Genomic DNA, 23,116 nt, shown 5'->3' with positions numbered 1-23,116 from the left:
TTTCATTACTCAACATATTCCCCTCTTAATTGGATACATTTATTATAGCAAACCTGCAACGTCTCTAGATCTTTCAAAAAAAGGTTTCTTCTTGCTCTGCAAACCAGACCTCCACAGCTTTTATTACCTCCTCGTTGGAAGAAAATTTACGAACCTTTTAATTTTTTTTTCAGTTGAGGAAAGAGATGATAGTCGGATGGAGCCAAATGTTGTGAATAAGGGGGGTGTTCTAGTAATTCAAACCCTAAATCACGAATTTTTTGCATGGCAACATCAGATTTGTGTGCAGGTGCGTTGTCCTGCAAAAACAAAACACCTCTGGATAGCTTTCCGCGTCTTTTCTCTTTAATTTTTTCCCGTAGAGTGGTCAGAAATGTCGAATAGTATTCTCCGGTTATTTTTCTACCCTTATCCAAAAAATCAAGAATTTTTCCAGCAGATTCTTGGACATGAAACTTCTTAGGTCTTGAAGAACCAGAGTGTCGCCATTCCATCGATTGTAGCTTTGTTTCTGGATCGTAGAAATGTACTCAAGTCTCATCCATAGTAACAATTCGGTTTAAGAAGTCTACATCGTTTTCAAATCGAGCACAGATCGAACTCGATGCTTCTACCCTTGCACGCTTTTGGTCAACATTCAAACATTTGGGGATCCATTTTGCAGCAATTTTCTCATGTCCAAATTGACGTGAACTATATGATGAACGCGTTCGTATGAAATATTCAGTGCTTCAGATATCCGTTTTAGCCCAATTCGACGGTCTGATAAAATCATGTCATGAACTGCATCGATATTTTCGGGGACTGACACAGAAACTGGCCTTCTCGATCGGTCATCATCTTCAATGGAAAATTTACCTCTTTTGAAGCTTGCAGTCCAATTTTTCACGGTCGCATACGAAGGACATTGATCACCAAGGGTATTAAGCATATCTTTGTAAATCTGCTTACCTCTTAACCCTTTTGAATTCAAGTACTTGATGATGGTACGATACTCAAATTTTTCGATTTTCACAATTTCGGTGGATATCTTCTTTCTTTCAATTTATTACGTAACTCTGGTTTACTCTTTTGACATCATACTGACACTTCTAATGAATTATTGTTCGTTGCTATGGTAACGCAATATTTTTTTATGCATGGAACTGATCTAGGCTAACTAGATATCAATACATCCTCGTATCGTATGTCAATTGATATAGAAATTTTGAGCCTCTCAATCATTCTATCGATTCATCAAAATCGCAGTTCGGAATTTTCAAAAAGTTATAACAGAATCTCACAAAATTTTCATCACAACGATCCTGTCATCAATCATTCAAGTCAACATTATGGAAGAGTAACGTTCCTATCAGTACTATTATGTCATAATATATGTTAAAATATACCGGAAATGCTTGAAATTGTTGAGAATCCATATTCATAGCACTGTCAAGTTAGCGTTCTAGATTGTTATTGTATTGAAATTTTTAGCAAATTGTAAGGATGGTTTTTACCGACTATCTAATGCATTATTTATTGAATCCTACTTCAGAAATGAAAGAGTGAATGAAAGATATGAAAAAACTAACAAAAAAGAATAAAATAATGGAATGAAAAGGAGAGAAGTTTTAATTTTAAACTGTTATTCAGCCTTAGACAGCCCTTGGCTATTAGTAGATTTTTTATTAACTCCACCCTCACAAATCGATCTCTTGCAAAGAGTGGCTCCCTCAAAAACTTAACCGAAAGTGTAAAAAGCGTGGGTGATGAAACGAATGGAATTTCACGCATCAGCAAACTTCGCCAATAAGGTCGGCACGATCGGAGAGCAAGCAAATAAAAAAATACTCTGGTCAATGCGTTACCATATATCCCGGTGGAACTGGAGGTATCATATATTCGTAAAGAGATGAATAGCATTGTTCGAAAGCTCAGTATGGAATTCCCATTAAATGTTTCGTGCCATGGTAACGTCGTTTCTGAGGAAGTTTCGTTTTACGTGTATCATCATCAATGTTGATTGCTGTTTTGTCCGTCGAAGAACTAAAGGCAAGAGTATTGGTGTCCGAGGGAAATGAAATGATACAAATTATTTTGGTGTGTGTCTCTGTGTGTAGGAAGAAGTTCAGATAGTATAATTAGTTTTTTGAGATTCGAAAAGTTGAAAAATAATGGTCTCGTTATAAAAATTCATTCTAGAATCCTTAAAGATCAACTTGGGTGAGGGTGAGATTCTTTCTTGTGGAAAAAAAAATGAGGAATCTTGTGCTATCAATAGGCTGGAAACACTCCCGCTAAGAATGGCTATCCGGGACCTCCTGTCATCATAGCGTTCTCTCAAAATCCGCAGAGACAATAATATGCTAATGGGGCATTCAATGCGAAATTGCCTTTTGAAAGTCATGAGGCGAAATTAAATCACTGAATTTGTTAAGACCAGCTTATTTTTAGCTCGCCGAGATCATCCAGGAATATTCATTTTCGTGTCCTTTTTTTTCGGGAAATTAGCACTTTGACACTGATATCAATTTTATGAATTCACGAGGTCAATTTGGTTCATTCAATTTGTTGAAGTCACTAGATATTTTTCATTGGTGTTATCCTCTGAGCCACAAAAAGTTCATGGGCTGCAAAAATCTGAAACTCCAATCTCTAACTGATAAGTTGACTTTGCTAGTTTTCACTAGCCAAAATACAAGTCATAAATCATCCTGTTTTCCTATGATGAAGTGGAGCATGTTGAATTCCCGAAGAAACACTATCAAACTTCTGGGAAAAAAGTTGATCAGAGTTTAATCGAAGTTATTCTGTTGTGCACAACCTCCGGATGAAATTTTAAATTTAATTTTCCTTCAGTTCACTAACAGCTTTCTGCCTGAGGTAATAATTGCAATATTGCCTTGTATCGTACGAAACAAGTACAACTTATGAAATGAGAGATGTGTGGAGTCCAGGCATACTTTTCTTATTAGTAAATATGTTTCCATCTGAAAATATCTTCCTCATTCTGTTCTCTTTCTACAGATAGTTGTTTTATTAACTTTTGAATCGGAAATATGTCTGCAAAAAGTGATGAAAAAAGTGATTCAAAGAAATATTTATAGATAGACTATAAATGAACCCTTGCAGATACAGAGAAATATCCAGAAAAACTTCAAAACAATAAATATATTAACAATGGAAATTTCGACCACCCAAGTTCAGAGAATAATTTATGTTCGGATGATTCTCATGCATATTTCAATTTGTTTTCATTGTAATTTTATTTGTAGAAGAAGAGATGGGATTTTGCACCATCCACTTATCTGTAACTACCCATCTTAAAGATCACTTAAATTATTATTAGATATAACTCTTCGACTGGAGAAAATCGTAAATTTAATAGGCAACATATTGATCCTCTACTAGCCGTATAACTTTATTAATAGAACTTGAGAGAAGAGATGATCAGGGGAGTCCATACAGTCTCGGATATGGCACATAAAAATGTATTATTGAAGGAAGCATTCGGTTTAGATTCTTTATTTTCATTTATTGCCGGTTTAACAGAAGGAATGGGTCATTTAGGCAAGGAGGATGAGGATCTATAAAAGATCCGTGTACAGGATCAGTCTTTGACTCGTAAAAATATTTCAACACTAGATTCTTGAGGTAAAGATACTATTTTTCAAATTTCACAGATATTTTTTCAATTTTTTGAACATCAAATCACTTGAAAACGTCGCATTATCCGAGAAAATATGAAGAATACTTTTATTTTACAAAAGGTTCAAATATTCATTGGATAGCGTCGTCCAACTTAGTTTCAAGAGTTGGGTTCTTTGAATTTTTGGTATTTTTATGGTACGTAATGGTCATAATGAGAAAACTGGTAGACGTGGGTGATATCTTGTGTTCGAAAAAGATTCATCAAATAGATGAAGAACTATATTCCGAATTTCATTTCATTCGATAAAACAGTTTGTGAGATAAAACCATTTTTTATGGTTTTTCAACAGCCTGTATCTTTGAAACAGAGCCGATTAGGAAGAAATGGTAAAGGAAAAGAGTATTTCTTTTGACCTCAAGAATCTACTGTTGAAATATTTGTACGAGTCAAAGTCTCCCTGTATTGTCAAGTTCCAAAAGTGTCATTTTCCTGGGTTTATAGGCTCTCGTCAGCCCTTCCCAATTCCTTCTACCATCTAAAGAAGCTTTTGTGAAAATCTTCACAATATTGGCCCTATAATTCAATAATTAAAATCTTGCCTGAATTTTGGTACATTTTTCGACGAATTACAAGCACAACGTACGACAAAAAGAACAAAGCCTAAGCGTCTACGTGGTTCAAGAAAATGAAAATTTTTCCTCAGAGTCATATAACCCAGACCAACGACCCTGGCATCCTCTGGCAGCTACATCTATTTAAGTAACAAATTGCTCACGGAATAAAGCCATCAGAGGGCACCCTCTAGGGCAGTGCATTGAAACAGCCCCAGTGAAATCGAAATAAAACCAAAGTTGCCCAATTTACAGCTCGTCGAGTCTGTTGTTAAGAAACTTCGGCGAAAAATGGTCTTCGCAAAATTGAAATTTGTAACTTCTCAATCAGCCCGGGCACTGAAATGGGGGGAAATACATATTCCGAAAAGTTTCCGATTCGTTGGGAGCGTTCTCGAGAGTAGAATGGGGGTGGGACGTTATAATGTGATTGTACGATGAGGCAGATTGATTTTGGAGGTTTTTTTGGGTGAAATCCGGTAGATAATCATTCTGGAGTGAGGAAGGAAAGGACTGTTGGGAATATAAGAGGAAAATGCCACGGTTTCGTTAACTATTAGGGGAAATTCACTGGAGTGAATTTAATTTAAGCGTGACTCGAGGGATGTAGACTAATTGCAGTAGTCTCTGGCCAATTAGCTCGTACATTTCGAATTATCAACTCGTCAGAATACAACTTGTTTGTTTGTTTTTCCCTGTTAACAATTGTAATAGGCAGTCATAAAAAGTAGCAACCTTAAAGTCATCGTAATCTGTTAAAACTACACGCTAAGCTGTTGGAAATTTTCTTCTCGCTCTAAAGCAGCTTTTCACGACATATTGTACGACAATCAATTAAATGGATAACTGAAAATACTCAAGATTTAATTCCCAAACACATATTTCCTTCGAAACCTCATCAATCTCCATACCGACATCCTGAATCGACCAAGAAATCGACATACGTATTTCCTCTGGCATAAACGTCAAGAACAAGTTTCCCATTCGTATAAATCGCGACAAAAAATTCCATCTATTTCCATGTCGTTGGACAGATATTCCATAAGTAAAACAGCGTGGGGGTTTCCAGCTCAATAGCAATTCCAGAAACGCCAATTTTTCTGCGGTCCCACCAGTAAGTCATATAGACCTATCCATAAATTCTGAGGAAATTTATTCTGTTTCGATATGGGATATTTATTGGGGATGGTGGAATATCCGGGCAGAACCTTGCGTAAATCCTGTGTTGAAAATCGCACTGCAGAATAAGTTGAAGAAATTTCTTGTATTTAATTGAAAATTTCCTCAAAAAGATGAGATTAGTTGTAAAATCGTCAAGGCCTAAGGGTTTGATGAAATTTCGAGATTTATCACTAGACGAGTTACTCTTTTAGGATATGTTTTACAATCAGATTCTACGATGATGGCACATGCCTTCAATCAAACAAAATCCTGTCGAATAGAGTGAAAGCACAATATTCTTTATACTCATTGCCTTTCAGAAATTATTTGAAGATTTTCTCATCAACATTCCTTTTTCAGATATTATCTTTCCTTCCCAGTCTTTCACTATTATTTCCGCTTTTAATATTCGTACAATATTGACGCCATGCATCGTCCCACCCAGCATTCATTTCATTGATGACAACGCTCGGTCACTATGACTTTCTGAAAATTCCATACTCATATTTCGTTGATATGTTGAGAGAATGTCTATAGAATCTAACAACTTCCGGTAGATATGTCAGAACTGAAATCATTTTGAAGCTTTCATGAGAACTTCAGCGATCTCGAAGCAATCGTTCGGTCGAATTTTTTAGTGATACCATCTTTTTGGGAATTTTTCGAAGGTCACCTTTAGAGTGGATTATCTTCCAGAAAAATTATCACAGATTGAAAAGTGATGCATATTCCGAATAAACAACTCCTCTAGTAATGAATCTGAGAACTACAGCAATCTTGAAGCATCCGTTCGATCTTGAGGAGCTTTCAACTGAAATTTGAAATTTTTGAAAAATGCCCTTTCAAAGATGAAAATTAAAACGAAGAGAGATAGGCTCACGATTTTATTTTCAATCGATTCTGCGTGTTCGAAAACCTATGGTTCCATACCAAATTTATGGATCTTCGACGCTGATTTCGAGAAAAACGAAGTTTTTATTTTTCCATCTTTCACTTTTGAGTTCACTTTGAAAGGCTGTCTACGCTGCAATATTCCATTTGCTCATCAACTCATTGGTTTTTTCGAATCTTCAAAACGATTAGTATAAATTTCTTTCTCTGGGGGAATGATAAAACACCGCACTTCTCAGAGAGAGGACCAAATATGTGATTTTAGGGGGGTCTAACCCCTTGCTCATTTTTGACCCAAAAATTTGGGATTTTCGAATTCGAGTTTTTGATCTGGTATTGAAGCCTGAGTAGTGCTGATTACGAAACCGGAAATCTCAATTGGATCGGACAAGTGTAACAGAAGATATCGCAGATTGAAATTTGCAATTTTTGAAAAATGCAATTTCAAAGATGAAAATCTAAGCGAAAGGAGATAGGCTTACAATTTTATTTTCAATCGATTCTGCTTGTTCGAAAACTTATATTTCCATACCAGTTTTATGGATCTTCGACGCTGATTTCGATAAAAATGAATTTTTTATTTTTCCATCTTGCACATTTTAGTTCACTTTGAAAGGCTGTCTACGCTGCAATTTTCTATTGGCACGTCAACTCATTAGTTTTTTGGAATCTCCAAAACGACTAGTATGAGTTTTTTCCTCTTTAGGAATGATAAAACATCGTACTCCTCAGAGAGAGGACCAAATATGTGATTTTAGGGGGGTCTAACCCCTTGCTCATTTTTGACCCAAAAATTTGGGATTTTCGAATTCGAGTTTTTGATCTATTATTGAAGCCTGACGAGTGCTGATTACGAAACCGGGAATCTCAATTGGATCGGACAAGTATAACAGGAGATATCGCAGATTAAAATTTGCAATTTTTGAAAAATGCCATTTTGAAGATGAAAATCTATACGAAAGGAGATAGGCTTACGATTTTATTTTCAATCGATTATGCGTGTTCGAAAACCTATATTTCCATACCAAATTTATGGATCTTGGACGCTGATTTCGAGAAAAATAAATTTTTTAATTTTCCATCTTTCACTTTTGAGTTCACTTTGAAAGGCTGTCTACGCTGCAATTTTCCATTGGCTCGTCAACTCATTGATTTTTTGAAATCTTCAAAACCAGTAGTATGAATTTCTTTCTTTGGAAGAATAATTAAACACCGTACTTCTCAGAGAAAGGAGCAAATATGTAATTTTAGGGGGGTCTAACCCTTTGCTCATTTTTGACCCAAAAATTTGGGATTTTCGAATTCGAGTTTTTGATCTAGTATCGAAGCCTGACTAGTGCTGATTACGAAACCGGAAATCACAATTGGATCGGACAAGTATAACAGGAGATATCGCAGATTGAAATTTGCAATTTTTGAAAAATGCCCTTTCAAAGATGAAAATCTAAACGAACCTCTTGAAATTGCTCGAAATAGATTACAACCATTCTAGAACTGTCTACTTCACTGGAAGAAAATGCAGAATCCTTATATTAAACTGTCCCCCCAGATGTCAAACTCACGATGAATAAATTCCTTTTTCTTGAACTGTAATTCGTTCTGCAACGTCCAATCTTTCAACGGAGCTCAGATTTTGCTGTGAACTCCATTTTCATAGGGAGAATTGGCTTTGATGTTCCCAGTGGACAGGTATATTTTTCTCTTCTCTAGGCGGTCCCAGGTGTAGGAGTTGCGATAGGTTCAATATATAATAGTTATATCTTCATATGAAGAATATATGACACATTGAAAAGGAAGAACCTAATGTTTTTTGGTTCGAAGTTGTAGTAACACTAAATTTCACTCTCTCATCGAAGCGCCTGCCTCCAATTCCGGGTAATAACGGAACTTTATTCGATCCACGTAACGAAAAAGCGTTTATTTCAATTTTCCAGCTAAACCCGAACGAAATAATTCATGAAGAGGGCTGCCGATTAAATTAGGTCTTCTCGACACTCAATCAAGCAGCTATCGAGATCATCCTCAGCTCCTTCATTAAATTGCACCTTCCCCATCCATTTGTCAAGGGGTTCAAAGTCTTCTTTATCGTCCGACACTTTTAGGGGCTCGTCATATCAACACGGTCATTTAACTCTATTAAACGCGTCTACCCTACCTCTAGACGTATAAAACTCTCGATGTTAATCTTATGAGTCTTCGTAAAGCATGTTGTCATTAGTTTTTTTTCTTTCGTGGGGAGCTTATCTTCCCTTTCATCCCTTGCAGTAAAATGTGAGTTGGATAAGGTTCCCTGTCCTGGAATAGCAGCTCTCAGATGAAAACATCGGAGTTTTTTTATGGAAATAACCTTCTGGAACATATCTGCCAGGAGGTGATGACCAAAAATTGATCATTTCCAGTTTATTCTCCTTCGTTTAACCCACCTCATGGCAATTTCACGAAGATGGTTTTTCCACATGAATATCTTCCAGATATCATTCGATAATCCAATGATGTACCTACTCGCTCAACGTTATTGCATTCCCATAAAGTTTAGTAAGTGGATAGCAAACGCTACAAACAAGTATCTCAGAAAATAACAGACTATTGGTGAAATATAGGAAAGTCAACGAAAACCTTCTACCTACTTATGATATGAAATCTGGATATACCTAATAATTATCGGAGATTATCAAAGATTCTGATTTTGCAACTTACATAGCTTCCAAATTATGCCACAAGATTTTCATGCCAAGCATAGGTCCTTGGGGAATTGGGCTAAAACGGATATCTGAAGCACTGAATATTTCATACGAACGGGTTCATCATATAGTTCGCGTCAATTTGGACATGAGAAAAATTGCTGCAAAAAAGATCCCCAAATGTTTGAATGTTGACCAAAAGCGTGCAAGGGTAGAAGCATCGCGTTCGATCTGTGCTCGACTTGAAAACGATGTAGACTTCTTAAACCGGATTGTTACTATGGATAAGACTTGGGTACATTTCTACGATCCAGAAACAAAGCAACAATCGATGCAATGGCGACACTATGGTCCTCCAAGACCTAAGAAGTTTCGTGTCCAAAAATCTGCTGGAAAAGTTCTTGCTTCAGTTTTTTGGGATTGCCATGGAGTTATCATGATTGATTTTTTGGATAAGGGTAGAACAATAACCGGAGATTACTATTCGACATTACTGACCACTGTACGGGAAAAAATTAAAGAGAAAATACGCGGAAAGCTATACAAAAGTATTTTGTTTTTGCAGGACAACGCCCTTGCTCACAAATCTCATGTTGCCATGCAAAAAATTCGTGATTTAGGGTTTGAATTACTAGAACACCTCCCTTATTCACCAGATTTGGCTCCATCCGACTATCATCTCTTTTCTCAACTGAAAAAACTTCAAAAGGTCGTAAATTTTCTTCCAACGAGGAAGTTATAAAAGCTGTGGAGGTCTGGTTTGCAGAGCAAGAAGAAACCTTTTTTTTGAAAGGTCTAGAGACGTTGCAGGTTCGCTGTAATGAATCTATCCAATTAAGAGGGGAATATGTTGAGTAATAAAATTCTTTGACATTGAAATTCTGTTTGGTTCTGTAGTAGGCTAAGAATTTTTCAATATATCCTCGTAGAAGTCGAATTAAGTTGGTCAGTACCAGGCAGTCTTTGATCAGTTCAACTCCAACTACAAACAAATCAAACACAAACTGAATCAAACCCTTCATTAAAAAACCAATCATTACCCGCTTGATAAAAATTGATATGTCAATCCCCAATTGAATCTGTCACGACCGTAAAATAGAAATTCATCATAACAGATTACTCTTTTTTCCCGACAATTTTTTGTGATGCGAAAAAATGAAGAAAAACCGGGTTCAATATTTGCTGTAATAAATCCGGGATTCAATTGGATAAAAATTCGCCAGAGGTGAAAAACGCAGTGACATATTTCGCCCCTAAATCGTTCGGATGGGGGATTTTCCGTTGAGGGCAATCGAAAAGAAAAAAAACGTCTACTACAAACTGCTTGGGCGAATTCGGAATAGAGGGTGGAAATCCGGGATGATGGGGGTGGCGAAGAATTTTATCAACATTTCAGAGATTGAAGTGGCTTCTGCATGAAGGGTGAAAATTTCAATCTAATAAATGTCCAAATAGTGTATACAAGAATGGTACAAATTATCCTGGAAGTTTTGTCCGACACTTCCAAGCATTTCAATAGTTAATTTCCTACATTTATCAGTGACAAATTCAATTGATAATAATTGTTCTTGATACTGGAATTATCTTCGAACTTGGGAAGCTTCATAAATACTGGGGCTAACCTAGACACGGAAATACACAATCGTATCAATTCGGCATCAAGGGCATTCTGGACGCTAAAGGAAAGAGTGTTTCAAAATCACGACCTCAATCTGAAGACCAAGACAGCTGTTTACAAAGCAGTGGTCCTCCCAACACTTCTTTACGGAAGCGAAAGCTGGACGCCCTACAGGCGACACATTAAACAGCTTGAACAAACGCAACAACGTCATCTAAGACAGGTAATGCACAACAGATGGTTCCACAAAGTTTCGAATGCAGAAGTCTTGCAACGCGCGAGTTGTACAACAATTGAGACTCAAGTAACGAGGGCCCGACTCAGATGGAGCGGCCACATTCTGAGGATGCAAGACACAAGACTCCCCAAAATAGCTCTGTATGGTATAAGTGTAAGTATAAGCGGTTTAAGGATACACTACATCAATCCCTAAAATCAGTTAATGCCAATCAAAACTGGGAACAACTAGCGTTAGACAGGTCACAGTGGAGGTCTATGGTGCACAGTTATAATGGAGACTAGAGAAGGCCACATCTGGTTGGTGACTATCCATTCCCGGAGTGTGGAAGGATCTGTAGGTCACTCTTCAGTCACAGGAGGGCACACAGTCGCAATTAGCCCTAAGAAACTATAAGTCTGTTCTTTTTTTCATGTCTTTTTGTAGATTTATTCCCGGTAACACGATACAGCAATGAATGAATGAATGAATGTATGTTCGAACTTAAATTTACCTAGTAGGCGTATATCATTAGAAGGGAAGGTATTTTCGGTTGCTATCTCACTCCTATAGAGTGTCTCCTCGACTTAATTTGTGTCAGTTTTCCAGTTTCTAAGAAAAAAGTAGAAATTTCATTTAAACCCTGTTTGTCCAGGTCTCCTCTGAGCTGTTATCATTTGTGTGGCAATTTGAAATAAAAAATTTGTACCATTTTTGGGAAATTATGTTACGAAAATGTTATTTTTGGGTAAATTACTTATTTTTTCAGATGGTCAAGATGATGGTAACTGTAGTGTGTGTATTCACCGTGTGCTGGTTACCTTACAACATATTGATGGTAAGCACAGTTTTATCCTTGTCGTACTTCTCTTACTTCTGCTACAAGTTATTCCTTTTGGAGCCCTTCTTTGAATTTTGATCGAAAAAAACCATGGAACATTTCGAAAATTTTCCTTAATCTTCAATAATACCTTGAAATCTAATATATAGATTAAAAAGTACTTCAAAAAATTAAATCTTGCTGAAAACACGTTCTCCTTCGGGCAAAAATTTACAACTTTGAATTGTCTAACCTAACCTAACCTAACCTAATCTATAGATCAAAAAGTAGTTCAAAAAATTAAATCTTGCTGAAAACATGTTCTCCTTTGGGCAAAAATTTACAACTCTGAATTGTCTCTTAAAAATCAATCGTGTTGGACACCCTGTATATCTCCTGACTTTATGTCCAAACGGCCTTGCTCGGCCACAAATCTGTACCGTTTTACCCTCATAAATCCCTTCAGAGTAACCCGAAGCAGGCAGTCCAACTTCCAAGCCTAATTTCCACTTGAAACACATCGGGATAACGCTTTAGCATACCTGCGGAAAGTTTGTGAAAACTTTCGCGAGGTCGGATCGTTGAATAATTCGTCAGTGCTTTCTAGCAATTACGTTTCTATTGTGGGGGATATGGAGGGACCGATTTGTCAAATGAATCTTTCCCAGGCTCATTAGCTATACCCTCCGAAGAACCTTTAGTTCATTTGTGCTCTTATTGGTTTGGCGTTCTGGCTAATTAGGTGGAATATTGGAAATTTGGATAGAATTAAATTGGGAAATTGGTCGAAATGACATTGCTTCGGTTTAGATATTCGATATTCACTGATGGCGAATTTTTGAGAGTACAGCTATTCTGGTCCGAATCACAGCAATTTACAAAGGGGCTTAAGGAAGGATTTCTGGGAACTTTCAGTCGAAGAATATCGTAAAAGGGAATGTCTACTTTGTATCAGACGAAAATATATGTATATTATATATTTAATGAATACACTTACTGTACTAAAATGGGCAATACCTATACTCCATTCATTTTTATTTTAGCACTCGGTTGGCCATGGAAATTTGACACATTTCACTCTGTATAGTACGAAAATGTGGGGTTATAACGCTTGTCAAAACATTTTTGGGTTTTAAATCAACGCTATGTTGCCCGTTCTACGTAAAAGCTTCTGTTATTACGTATTTTATCACAATGTCGAATCTCTTCGGAAAATATGTGACGAATATAATTGAAATTTATACAACTGATTGAAGGCATACCAAATCCAGTTATTTGCATGGAAAATACAAGAGATCAGTATACATAATATGCACTAGCTTGAGTAGAGTTAATGTTCGTTATCTTCTTTGGCTTAAGTTTGAATACGTTACATCACTTGTAGATTTCAAAAATATTAACCCGAAGATGAAATGCATATGATGCAGTGGTTGGGAATGGGTATCCACCGAAGGAATTACTGATAATTACAAGAATGTTTAATTCTTCAACAAATATCATCTTGCATCAATATAAGTAAAAGGAATTAAAGGAAGTTTCAAGTCAAGATGAACTTTACCTTTGAAAAAAAATTTCATATGAATAAACAATTAACAGAACAACTGGCGCGTATTTGTGGCTGTTCATCTCAATACATTGATATAATAATAATAATAATTAGGTATTTATTGGTACCTTAAGACATTTACAATGCATAGGACAAGTCAAATGAAAAATCAATTTTCGGGAACTTACTCTACGATGACATTCATCGAAAATCCTATAGTAAACTTTTCGCATTAATTCACTCAAACATAAGATTCTCAAATGCCACCACTTTTTTGGGTCTCTCAATAGAAGGAAATTCTTTGTAATCCTCTTCATTCACAATCTTTCTGATTGTGGAAATATGCAGCTGAAATATAAGTCGTTTAGATTCAGATGAAACATTATATAAATTCTCTTAGATTGAATATGTTCGCTACCGTCTGACGTATTGTGGATTTTAAAATATCGGGGTATAACTATTTGAACGAGCGGACCTGAATTCTAAATAGCACTTCCTGAAACCCTGTCTCTTTTTTCAATCACTTTCGGCATTTTCGTAATAAAAATTGATATTAGTTGTGGCAACGGTGTTATGACATTAACGACATTTCATGAGTGCCAACTTTACTCCGTTCTAGTTACAAAAACTTGAGAAAATTATTTCATGGCCAACCGACTGCTAAAATAAATGTGAATGGAGTATAGTTTCATTTTGATATCCTCAACGCTGCTTTTATTTCTCTTGAATTCTGACCTATCAACTCATCAACTCATGTATTATTGTCACTTGTGCAAGTAAAAATTGAGTGCACTAAAGAGTTCAATTCATCAAGCAGTCAGCGTTGTTTACTGACCAGATATAAAAATTCCACAATCACCCCACATCCACAAATGTCGAACGAATGTCTTACCAACGGAAGTAATCATAATTTCAGACCGACATACGCAGTTTAACAGTTCTTCATAATGATAAAGTCGGTATTTGCATGAGATATTAGGCATTATTCGTTGGCCAAAAAGAGAGGAGAGCAGTAAAAGTTTAACGACACAAGCTTTATGGGGCCCTTTCGATATTATACGGTTTTTGGTATGGTTCGTGGTATAACAAATTTCCACGAAAAGACTCTTCTGATTTTCCTCTGTACCTCCTCCTCAATATCGATGATGATGCTCTCAGAAAATAAAATTTCATCCAAGTACTTCTACGAAACAATTCGTTTCAATTCATAAATATACTCCATTAACATTTAGTTGAGCAGTCGGTTGGCCATGAAATAATTTTCTCAAGTTTTTGTAACTAGAACGGAGTAATGTTGGCACTCATGAAATGTCTTTAATGTCATAACGCCGTTGCCGCAACTAATATCAATTTTTATTACGAAAATGCCAAAAGTGATTGAAAAAAAGAGACAGGGTTTCAGGAAGTGCTATTTAGAATTCAGGTCCGTTCATTCAAATGGTTATACCCTGATATTCTAAAATCCACAATACGTCAGACGGTAGAGAACATATTCAATGTAAGAGAATTTATATATCTAATGTTTCATCTGAATCTAAACGACTTATATTTTGAGCTGAATGTTTCTACAATCAGAAAGATTGTGAATGAAGAGGATGACAAAGAATTTCCTTCTATTGGGAGACCCAAATAAGTGGTGGCATTTGAGAATTTTATGTTTGAGTGAATTAATGCGAAAAGTTTACTACAGTATTCTCGATGAATGTCATCGTAGAATAAGTACTCGAAAATTGATTTTTCTATTTTGCATTTGACTTGTCCTATACATTGTAAATGTCTTAAGGTACCAATATATACCTAATTATTATTATTATATCAATGTATTAAGATGAACAGCCACAAATACGCGCCAGTTGTCCTGTTAATTGTTTATTCATGTGAAATTTTTGTTCAAAGGTGAAGTTTATCTTGACTTGAAACTTCCTTTAATTCCTTTTACTTATATTGATGCAAGATGATTTTTGTTGAAGAATTTAACATTCTTGTAATTATCTGTTAATTCCTCCGGGAGATACCCATTCCAAACCACTGCATCATATGCATTTCATCTTCGGGTTACTATTTTTGAAATCTACAACTGATGTAACGTATTTGAACTTTAGCCAAAGAAGATAACGAACATTAACTCTCCTCAAGCTAGTGCATATTATGATATTATACTGATCTCTTGTATTTTCCATGCAAATAACTGGATTTGGTATGCCTTCAATCAATTTGTATAAACTTCAATTATGTTCGTCACATATTTTCCGAAGAGATTCGACATTGTGATAAAATACGTAATAACAGAAGCTTTTACGTAGAAAGGGTAACATTGCGTTGATTTAAAACCCAAAAATGTTTGACCAGCTTCATAACCCCATATTTTCGTACTATACAGAGTGAAATGTGTCAAATTTCCATGGCCAACCGAGTGCTAAAATAAAAATGAATACCTATAGAAAATTGTTTCTGTTCGATTCGATATAAAATTTTTTTTTAACTTTCTCTGATCATTAGAGGACACTCATCATGAATTATTACCACGAAAATTGTGGTCAAAGATGTTTTACATGGCAAATGTGAAAATCTGAGTGCGAAGAATTCAACGCAAAACGAAAACCTCCCCCCAATTCTCCTGGATTTTCGGGGAAGGCGAAAGCGATGAAATTACAGTTCAAAATTCGAATTCGTTTCGTGTAAAAGTCACCGGAAACTCATAACGGGCGTATATCGAACACGCGCCATCCTGATATAACGCGAAAATTGGATATTTAAAGCCTGCGATCCTCTCGCATCATCGCCAAAAAGTCCGCACATCCTCGATTCCCTATCTTCCCCGTATCGCACATTTTTCCCCTCACATTTCATATATACACCTACTTTTCCGCAGATTTTCGTGGAGAGTATAAGGGTGGACGTTTTGGAGATGCTCTATTTTCCATTCCACGGTTTGGCCATGTCCCACGCCTGCTACAACCCCATCATCTATTGCTACATGAACAGCCGCTTCAAGGAGAGCTTGAACCACATACTGAGAAGGATACCAGGCTGCAAGGGTCACTATTTTAGGACTGGCTCAGGACCACCCAGCGTAGGTGAGTAGCAAGGTGTGTGTGTGTGTAGTTTTGCTCACCTCTGTAAGTGACGAAAATTCTCAAAACTATATGATATTATCATGAGACAATCGAGGAATTCTCCAACGTTTTTCGAGGATATTTTCCAAAACATTTCCATCCCAGCAAGCATAAATAGTGTTCGAAGGCTTGGTGACAGCATAATTACAGCAATAATATAGACTTGCGTCTTTACCGAATGTTTTGTTATATACAGGATGAGTCTTTGACTAGTACACATATTTTAACAGTAGATTTTTGAGGTCAAAAGAAGCTCCCATACCATTTTTTCCGATTCAGACCTGATGAAAAGATATAGCAAAATGAGATGTACAGGGTTGGCAAAATTCGTTGTCTACTGAAGGGATCTCGAGAACTATAGCAGCTAGAAGAAAACGGATGATACATTCTCTAGCTCTTTTTTCCTTACTATTCCAAACCTGAAAACAGATCTAGCTTAAAGGTCATAGATTTTCAGTTATGAACGAAAATTGAGAAATTGTCATTTTCAATGAAGCTCAATAACTCGCTTATTTGAACTCGTATTCGAAATCCGTTGTTACATTCTACAGGCACTTTTTTATGAGGAATTCGAATATGATATTAAGAAATTTTTTGATCCAGTCATTTTCGAGATACGACAGGGATTTCTGATTTCTCAAATGTAAACTATAGTTGAAAGAGAGCAAGAAGCTCTCTGATTTCAAAAATGTATCATATGTTGCTATTCACATGAATATATAACGTAAGAAAAAAAAATCAACCACTCTGTTGAATTATAAGTAGGCTGGGTTACCATAGCAACCGTTGAATATGCATTATATTTTGTGAACCTGATCCTCTATGATTGAAATCACGGATTGCTGAATAAATATTTCGATGATTAATTTGCCATCGTTTGTTCTTGCGATGTTTGACATGCTTATCTTACGATGGTTCACAATTCGAACACTACCGTTGACAGAAGTACCTATTTTTCATCATCTTACTTCTGTAAAAATTATAATTATATATAGCTATCGTATTTTATTTATAACTAGGTGACCCGGCAAAGCTAGTTTTGCCATTTGAATTATTTCTAGGGTAGATAATAATAACTAACTCATCGTGATTGCTCGATTGGTCGTAAGTAAAAGGATTGCCTTTTTTTCTGTTCTGTACAATTTTTTTTGGGAATATTTTGTTATATAAACCTTGCCCTAACAATAATAAACACAACAAAAAAAGAATTGTCCAATTTGGTGCGATCGTTTGAACAATAAAGCATTTTGAAGTAAACCATAGATCCTCTTTTATTAATATAGATATTACTGACTCTTGAAGTTTCTCTCATAAATAGAAAAACGATAATTGAATAAATTTTCTTTTTTAATAATCAGACGAAAGTCTTTTACTCTCTTTAAAAGGATATCGATCTCGATATCGATATATAAAAGAAATAATTATTCGTCAGTCGGTGATTCCTATCACAGAAGGTTGAGTTCACATAGAATTATGTGGAGTTCAAGAACCATAATGCATTTTCAACGGTCACTATGGTTACGCCAGCCTACTGAAAATTCAACAGTGAATCGAAAAGCAGGAAAAAGTATTGAATTTTTTTTCTAACGTTACATTCATGTGAATAGCGACATATGATACATTTTTGAAATCAGCAAAAAAATTGCAACAAGATGGAAGAGCTTTCAACTATAGTTTACATTTGAAAAATCAGAAATCCCTGTCGTATCTCGAAAATGACTAGATCAAAACATTTATTAATATCATATTCGAATTCCTCATACAAAAGTGCCTGTAGAATGAAACAACGGATTTCGAATACGAGTTCAAATAAGCGAGTTATTCAGCTTCATTGAAAATGACAATTTCTCAAATTTCGTTCATAACTCAAAATATATGAACGTTAGGCTGGATCTGTTTTCAGTTTCGGATTAGTCAGGAAAAAAGAGCTCGAGAATGTGTCGTCCGTTTTCTTCTAGCTGCTATAGTTCTCGAGATCCCTTCAGTAGACAACGAATTTTGCCCACCCTGTACCACCCCTAGCTAAGTCTGTGACACTACACATCTGTGGATCTTTCAAATAGAGTTGTATTCAGCCAAAGTACCCATTTTTTCAAATTTCACAGATACTTTTAATTTTTGAACATCAAATTACTCGAAAACTCTTACAAGAGTTGGGTTCTTTGAATTTTCGTATTTTTTTATGGTACGTAATGTCATAATGAGAAAACTGGAAGACGTGGGTGATATCTTGTGTTCGAAAAAGATTCATCAATTAAATGAAAAACTATTATAATAAATAATCGTATTGATACAATGGAATCTCAGATGGTACTGATTTATTGAATCTCTCTCTGTCGTTACATACATGTGTTATTACATATGACATCTCCCTTATTTACAAATGAACAAAACTAAAAAACTTAATTCTATATGTACAGCATATATCAAATTCAATGACTTGAATACATTGATTTTTAATTAATATTATTTTGGACGTCGAACTTTCCGTCCATACCTGGATACATAAATAGTCCTCCTAGTGTTGGAATCTGTATTCACTGACTCAAAATTATCTATATTACCCTCTTCACTAACAGTATCACCAATTTCATTTGTATTAGTACTCGAATTATGCATACAATCATTATTATCATTATCATTCAATTCAACTTTAACATTAGAATCAATATTATTACTATCTTCATCATCTGTTTCTGAAAAATTATCTATATTACCCTCTTCACTAACAGTATCACCAATTTCATTTGTATTAGTACTCGAACTATGCATACAATCATTATTATCATTATCATTCAATTCAACTTTAACATTAGAATTAATATTACTACTATCTTCATCATCTGTTTCTGAAAAATAACTGTAACTCCTAGTATAGTAAGGTTTAAGAAAATATCTGTTTCGTCTCATTACAACATCAGTGCTGGATTCTTTTACAAGATATGATCTCTCATTAATAGCTTTCACAACATAGCCTGTAACCCAGACATCACCTTTTTTAATATAAATTTTCTCATCAACATTTAATTTCCTTAATTTTCTAACAGATCTATCATGAAACATTTTCTGTTTTTTCTGCCTTTGGATCAAATTATTTCTTTGTCTTTGAAAATTAATATTTCTCGGTTGTAATGAACACTTTTTAACTGGCATTAAAGTTCTTGTTTTCCTTCCAAACAATAATTCACTAGGTGTAAGAATATCATTATCTATTGGAGTGTTTCGGTAATCTAGTAATGCAAGGTCTAAATCAGTTTTGGATTCTGAACATTTTTTTAAAATATTTTTAATTGTTTGAATTGAGCGTTCCACCATTCCATTTGAACGTGGGTAATGTGGACTCGAAGTATGATGTTGGAATTGCCAATTTTCTGCGAATTTTTTGAATTCAAAAGCTGTATATTGTGTCCCGTTATCAGACATAAGAATTTGTGGAATACCCAATCTTCCAAAAATATTTTTCAAATGTTTCACGATAGTATTTGAAGTTATATCATTCACTTTACAGACTTCTACATATTTTGAAAAATAGTCAACCACAATAAGATATTTATCTCTACCCAACTCATACAAATCACAACCAAGTTTTTGCCATGGATAATCTGGTACCCTGTGAGGTTTCAAAGGTTCTTTATAATTATTCTTTGAATATTTTTGACAAATTTCACATGAAGTTACAGTGTTTTCTATTTCACGGTACATACCCGGCCAATAAAGATATTGCTTTGCTTTCAATATACATTTTGTGATACCCATATGACTCAAATGAATTAATTTCAACATATCTTTTCTCAACGATTTAGGTACTACCAAACAATTTCCTTTATAAACTAGATTATCAACCATCACTAATTCCGCTCTGACATTGAAATATAATTTTGAATTTGACTCACACTTTGTTCTCGAGTCTGGCCATCCTTGTTTTATATAACTTGATACGATTTTAAGTTCATGATCATTCTCTGTTTCTTTTTCAAACTGTTTCAATCGAGTTTCGGTAATCGGAAAGTTCTTCTTCAAATAATTTAATTGAGCTTCATACTCGTTATCGAAAATCTTGGCGCTATCATATGGCATTTTGATTCTGCTCAAAGCATCCGAAATATACATCTCTTTTCCCGGCTTATATACGACTTTCAAATTATAGACTTGTAAATCTAGTAACATTCTTTGTAACCGCATCGGGCAATCAATTAAAGGTTTTTTGAATATATGAATGAGAGGCTTATGATCTGTTTCTACGATTATTTCTCTACCATATACATACTGGTGGAATTTTTTGACTCCATAAACAATAGCTAGCATTTCTTTTTCTATCTGAGCGTAAGATTTTTGAGTATTATTGAGTGATCTTGACGCATACCCAATAGGTTTTCCTTCCTGTAAAAGAACTGCCCCTAAACCGTCTTTACATGCATCTACCGATAATACCAAATTTTTTGAAGGATCGTAAAAGCTAAGAACAGGTTCTTTGATAATTATTTTTTTCAATTGATTGAAAGCATTCTTTTGTTCAAAACCCCATCGGAACAAAATGTCTTTTTTCAATAATTCCCTCAAAGGAGCAGTTAATTCAGATACATTTGGTATAAATTTATGTAAATAATTGATTATGCCTAAAAAACACTGTAATTCTTTGATGTTTGTCGGTTCTGGATAATTTTCGATAGCACTAATTTTCGAATTATCTGGTTTTATACCTTCACTTGTTATTTTATGACCTATATAATTCACTTCATTCAATGAAAATTGACATTTGCTAGAGTTGAATTTTATATTGCATTCACGCGCTCTTTCTAATACTTGCAATAATCTTTTATCGTGTTCATCTTTAGAACTTCCCCAGACTAAAATATCATCTACATAAATGTGAACTCCTTCGATGCCCTCAAAGCACTGCATTATTTTTCTCTGAAAGACTTCACTACTACATTTTAAACCGAAGGGCAATCTTTTGAATCTATATCGTCCGAACGGAGTATTGAAAGTGCAAAGCTTTGAACTATACTCGTCTAATGCTATGTTCCAGAACCCATTATTTGCATCGAGAACAGAAAAAACTTTTGCGTTTTTCAAACAACTAATGATATCTGTATATGTGGGAACCGAAAAATATTCACGTTTTATTGCCTTATTTAGATCTGTGGGATCAATACAAATTCTAAAATCTCCATTAGGTTTATCCACTATAACCAGAGAATTTACCCATTCTGTTGGCTCTGATTCTTTAACAATTATATTTGTTTTTTCTAATTTATTCAATTTATTTTTTAATTTTACCAAAATTGCTTGAGGAAACCGTCTGGCAGCGTGTATACATGGCTTGACCGTTGTATCAATTTTTATTCTGTATTGGCCTGGCAGACAACCGATTCCATCGAAAACGTCCTTGTATTTTTCCAAATAATTTTCGGCGGAACCATCACTTAGGGCTCCAACTATCCTGGCAATATTCAATTTTTCTATTGTTTCTCTACCTAGAACAGGTTTTCCATTAGTTTTAGCAATGAAAAATCTAACATCATATTTTTTACTTTTAAACAATACTGAGATATCAATATAACCTAAAACATTAATTTGAGTACCTGTATATTCAGTTAATTTTATTTTACTTTCATTTATTTTTATATTTTGAAAATAACTTTTATAAGTGACGTATGGAATAACATTTACGTCAGCGCCGCTATCAACTTTGAAAGAAATTGTTTTATTAAATATATTCAAATCCGCAGTCCAGTTATCTTTATTTATGTTTTCTAATTCAATTAACCTTATAAAAAGTTCTTCATTGTCTGATGATTCTTCTTCATGTATCTCAATATTTTTAATATTTTTATTTTTACACAATTTACTGAAATGATTCATTAATCCACAATTTTGACATTTTTTCCCATATGCCCTACAAGATTTCGGGCCATGAATGGAACCACATCTAGTGCATCTGAATTCATAAGATTGATTTGAATAATTATTATACGAAATTTTATTTCTATAATTACTATTATCATTTGTACTTCCTTTTTTATACTGCTGCTTCTGTCTTCCATATCTCTGAGTGCTGTTTTTTCCTTTCTTCCTCACTTCCATTAGGTCCACTTCTTCTGTCCTTGTCGCGCTCGATGAGTTGCTCGAACATAAAACTTCCAATTGTTTATGTGTTACTTCGGCAGATTTGCAGATTTCGACCGCCTTTATCAAGTCCAAGTTTTTTGTCCGGAGTAATCTGTCCTTCACGTTCTTATCTTTGATTCCCAATACCAGTCTGTCTTTTATCAATGAGTCGTTCAAATTGTTGAATTCACAATTCAAACTGAGATGTTTTAATTGAGTTACATATTCATCCACAGATTCATTTTCCTTCATTTCTCTTGTAAAAAATAAATATCTTTCATAAGTCACGTTGATGGTGGGAAGGAAATGGGATTCAAATTTTTTCACTATACTTGCGAAGTTCTGGTTTTCCTTGGATTCTTGAAATTCGAACGTATTATATATTTTCAGGGCCTTGTCTCCAATGCAATTGAGTAAAACAGCAGCTTTGTATTCTTCACTCTCCATTTCAGCTTTGGTTGCTTTCATCTATATATCAAATTTTTGAATGAAAAATTTCCATTCAGCGGCATTATCACCATTTAACTTTAGCTCGGAAGGAGGGCGTGCACTTTTATCCATTTTCTCACTTTTCCGACTGCGCCATATAATAAATAATCGTATTGATACAATGGAATCTCAGATGGTACTGATTTATTGAATCTCTCTCTGTCGTTACATACATGTGTTATTACATATGACAACTATATTCCGAAATTCATTTCATTTGATAA

The 23,116-nt window shown here is 35.0% G+C and overlaps 2 protein-coding genes across 4 annotated transcripts in view; one reads left to right on the top strand and one right to left on the bottom strand.

Annotated features, from left to right (window-relative positions):
• LOC123315248 (RYamide receptor) overlaps window positions 1-23,116 on the top strand; it is a 48,571-nt gene that overhangs the window by 19,691 nt on the left and 5,764 nt on the right. For 2 of the 3 annotated variants that reach the window (XM_044900866.1, XM_044900867.1), the window contains exons 4-5: window positions 11,580-11,648; window positions 16,049-16,253. In XM_044900866.1, coding sequence (XP_044756801.1) covers window positions 11,580-11,648; window positions 16,049-16,253 — 274 coding nt within the window. Of the gene's footprint in view, window positions 1-11,579; window positions 11,649-16,048; window positions 16,266-23,116 lie in introns of all 3 variants that reach the window. The other variant, XM_044900868.1, reaches the window with a different exon arrangement.
• Window positions 18,594-22,882, bottom strand: LOC123315247 (uncharacterized protein K02A2.6-like). Its single transcript, XM_044900865.1, has 2 exons — window positions 18,996-22,882; window positions 18,594-18,842 (listed from the first exon to the last, which is right to left on the bottom strand). The coding sequence occupies exons 1-2, from the start codon at window positions 22,869-22,871 to the stop codon at window positions 18,759-18,761; spliced, it is 3,960 nt and encodes a 1,319-aa protein (XP_044756800.1). The 5' UTR covers window positions 22,872-22,882; the 3' UTR covers window positions 18,594-18,758.

This window comes from Coccinella septempunctata, chromosome 6 (genome assembly GCF_907165205.1).
Source record: "Coccinella septempunctata chromosome 6, icCocSept1.1, whole genome shotgun sequence".
Taxonomy (NCBI): Eukaryota; Metazoa; Arthropoda; class Insecta; order Coleoptera; family Coccinellidae; genus Coccinella; species Coccinella septempunctata.
This window is presented reverse-complemented; position numbering and strand designations above follow the sequence as displayed.

What these genes read in the sequence shown, in the direction of transcription:
- LOC123315247 (XM_044900865.1), bottom strand. Translation starts at nt 22,871, where the DNA reads ATGAAAGCAACCAAAGCTGAAATGGAGAGTGAAGAATACAAAGCTGCT. An exon ending in AAGAGGGTAATATAGATAAT is followed by an intron (nt 18,843 to 18,995) that starts TTTTCAGAAACA and finishes AATATAGATAAT; the next exon opens with TTTGAGTCAGTGAATACAGA.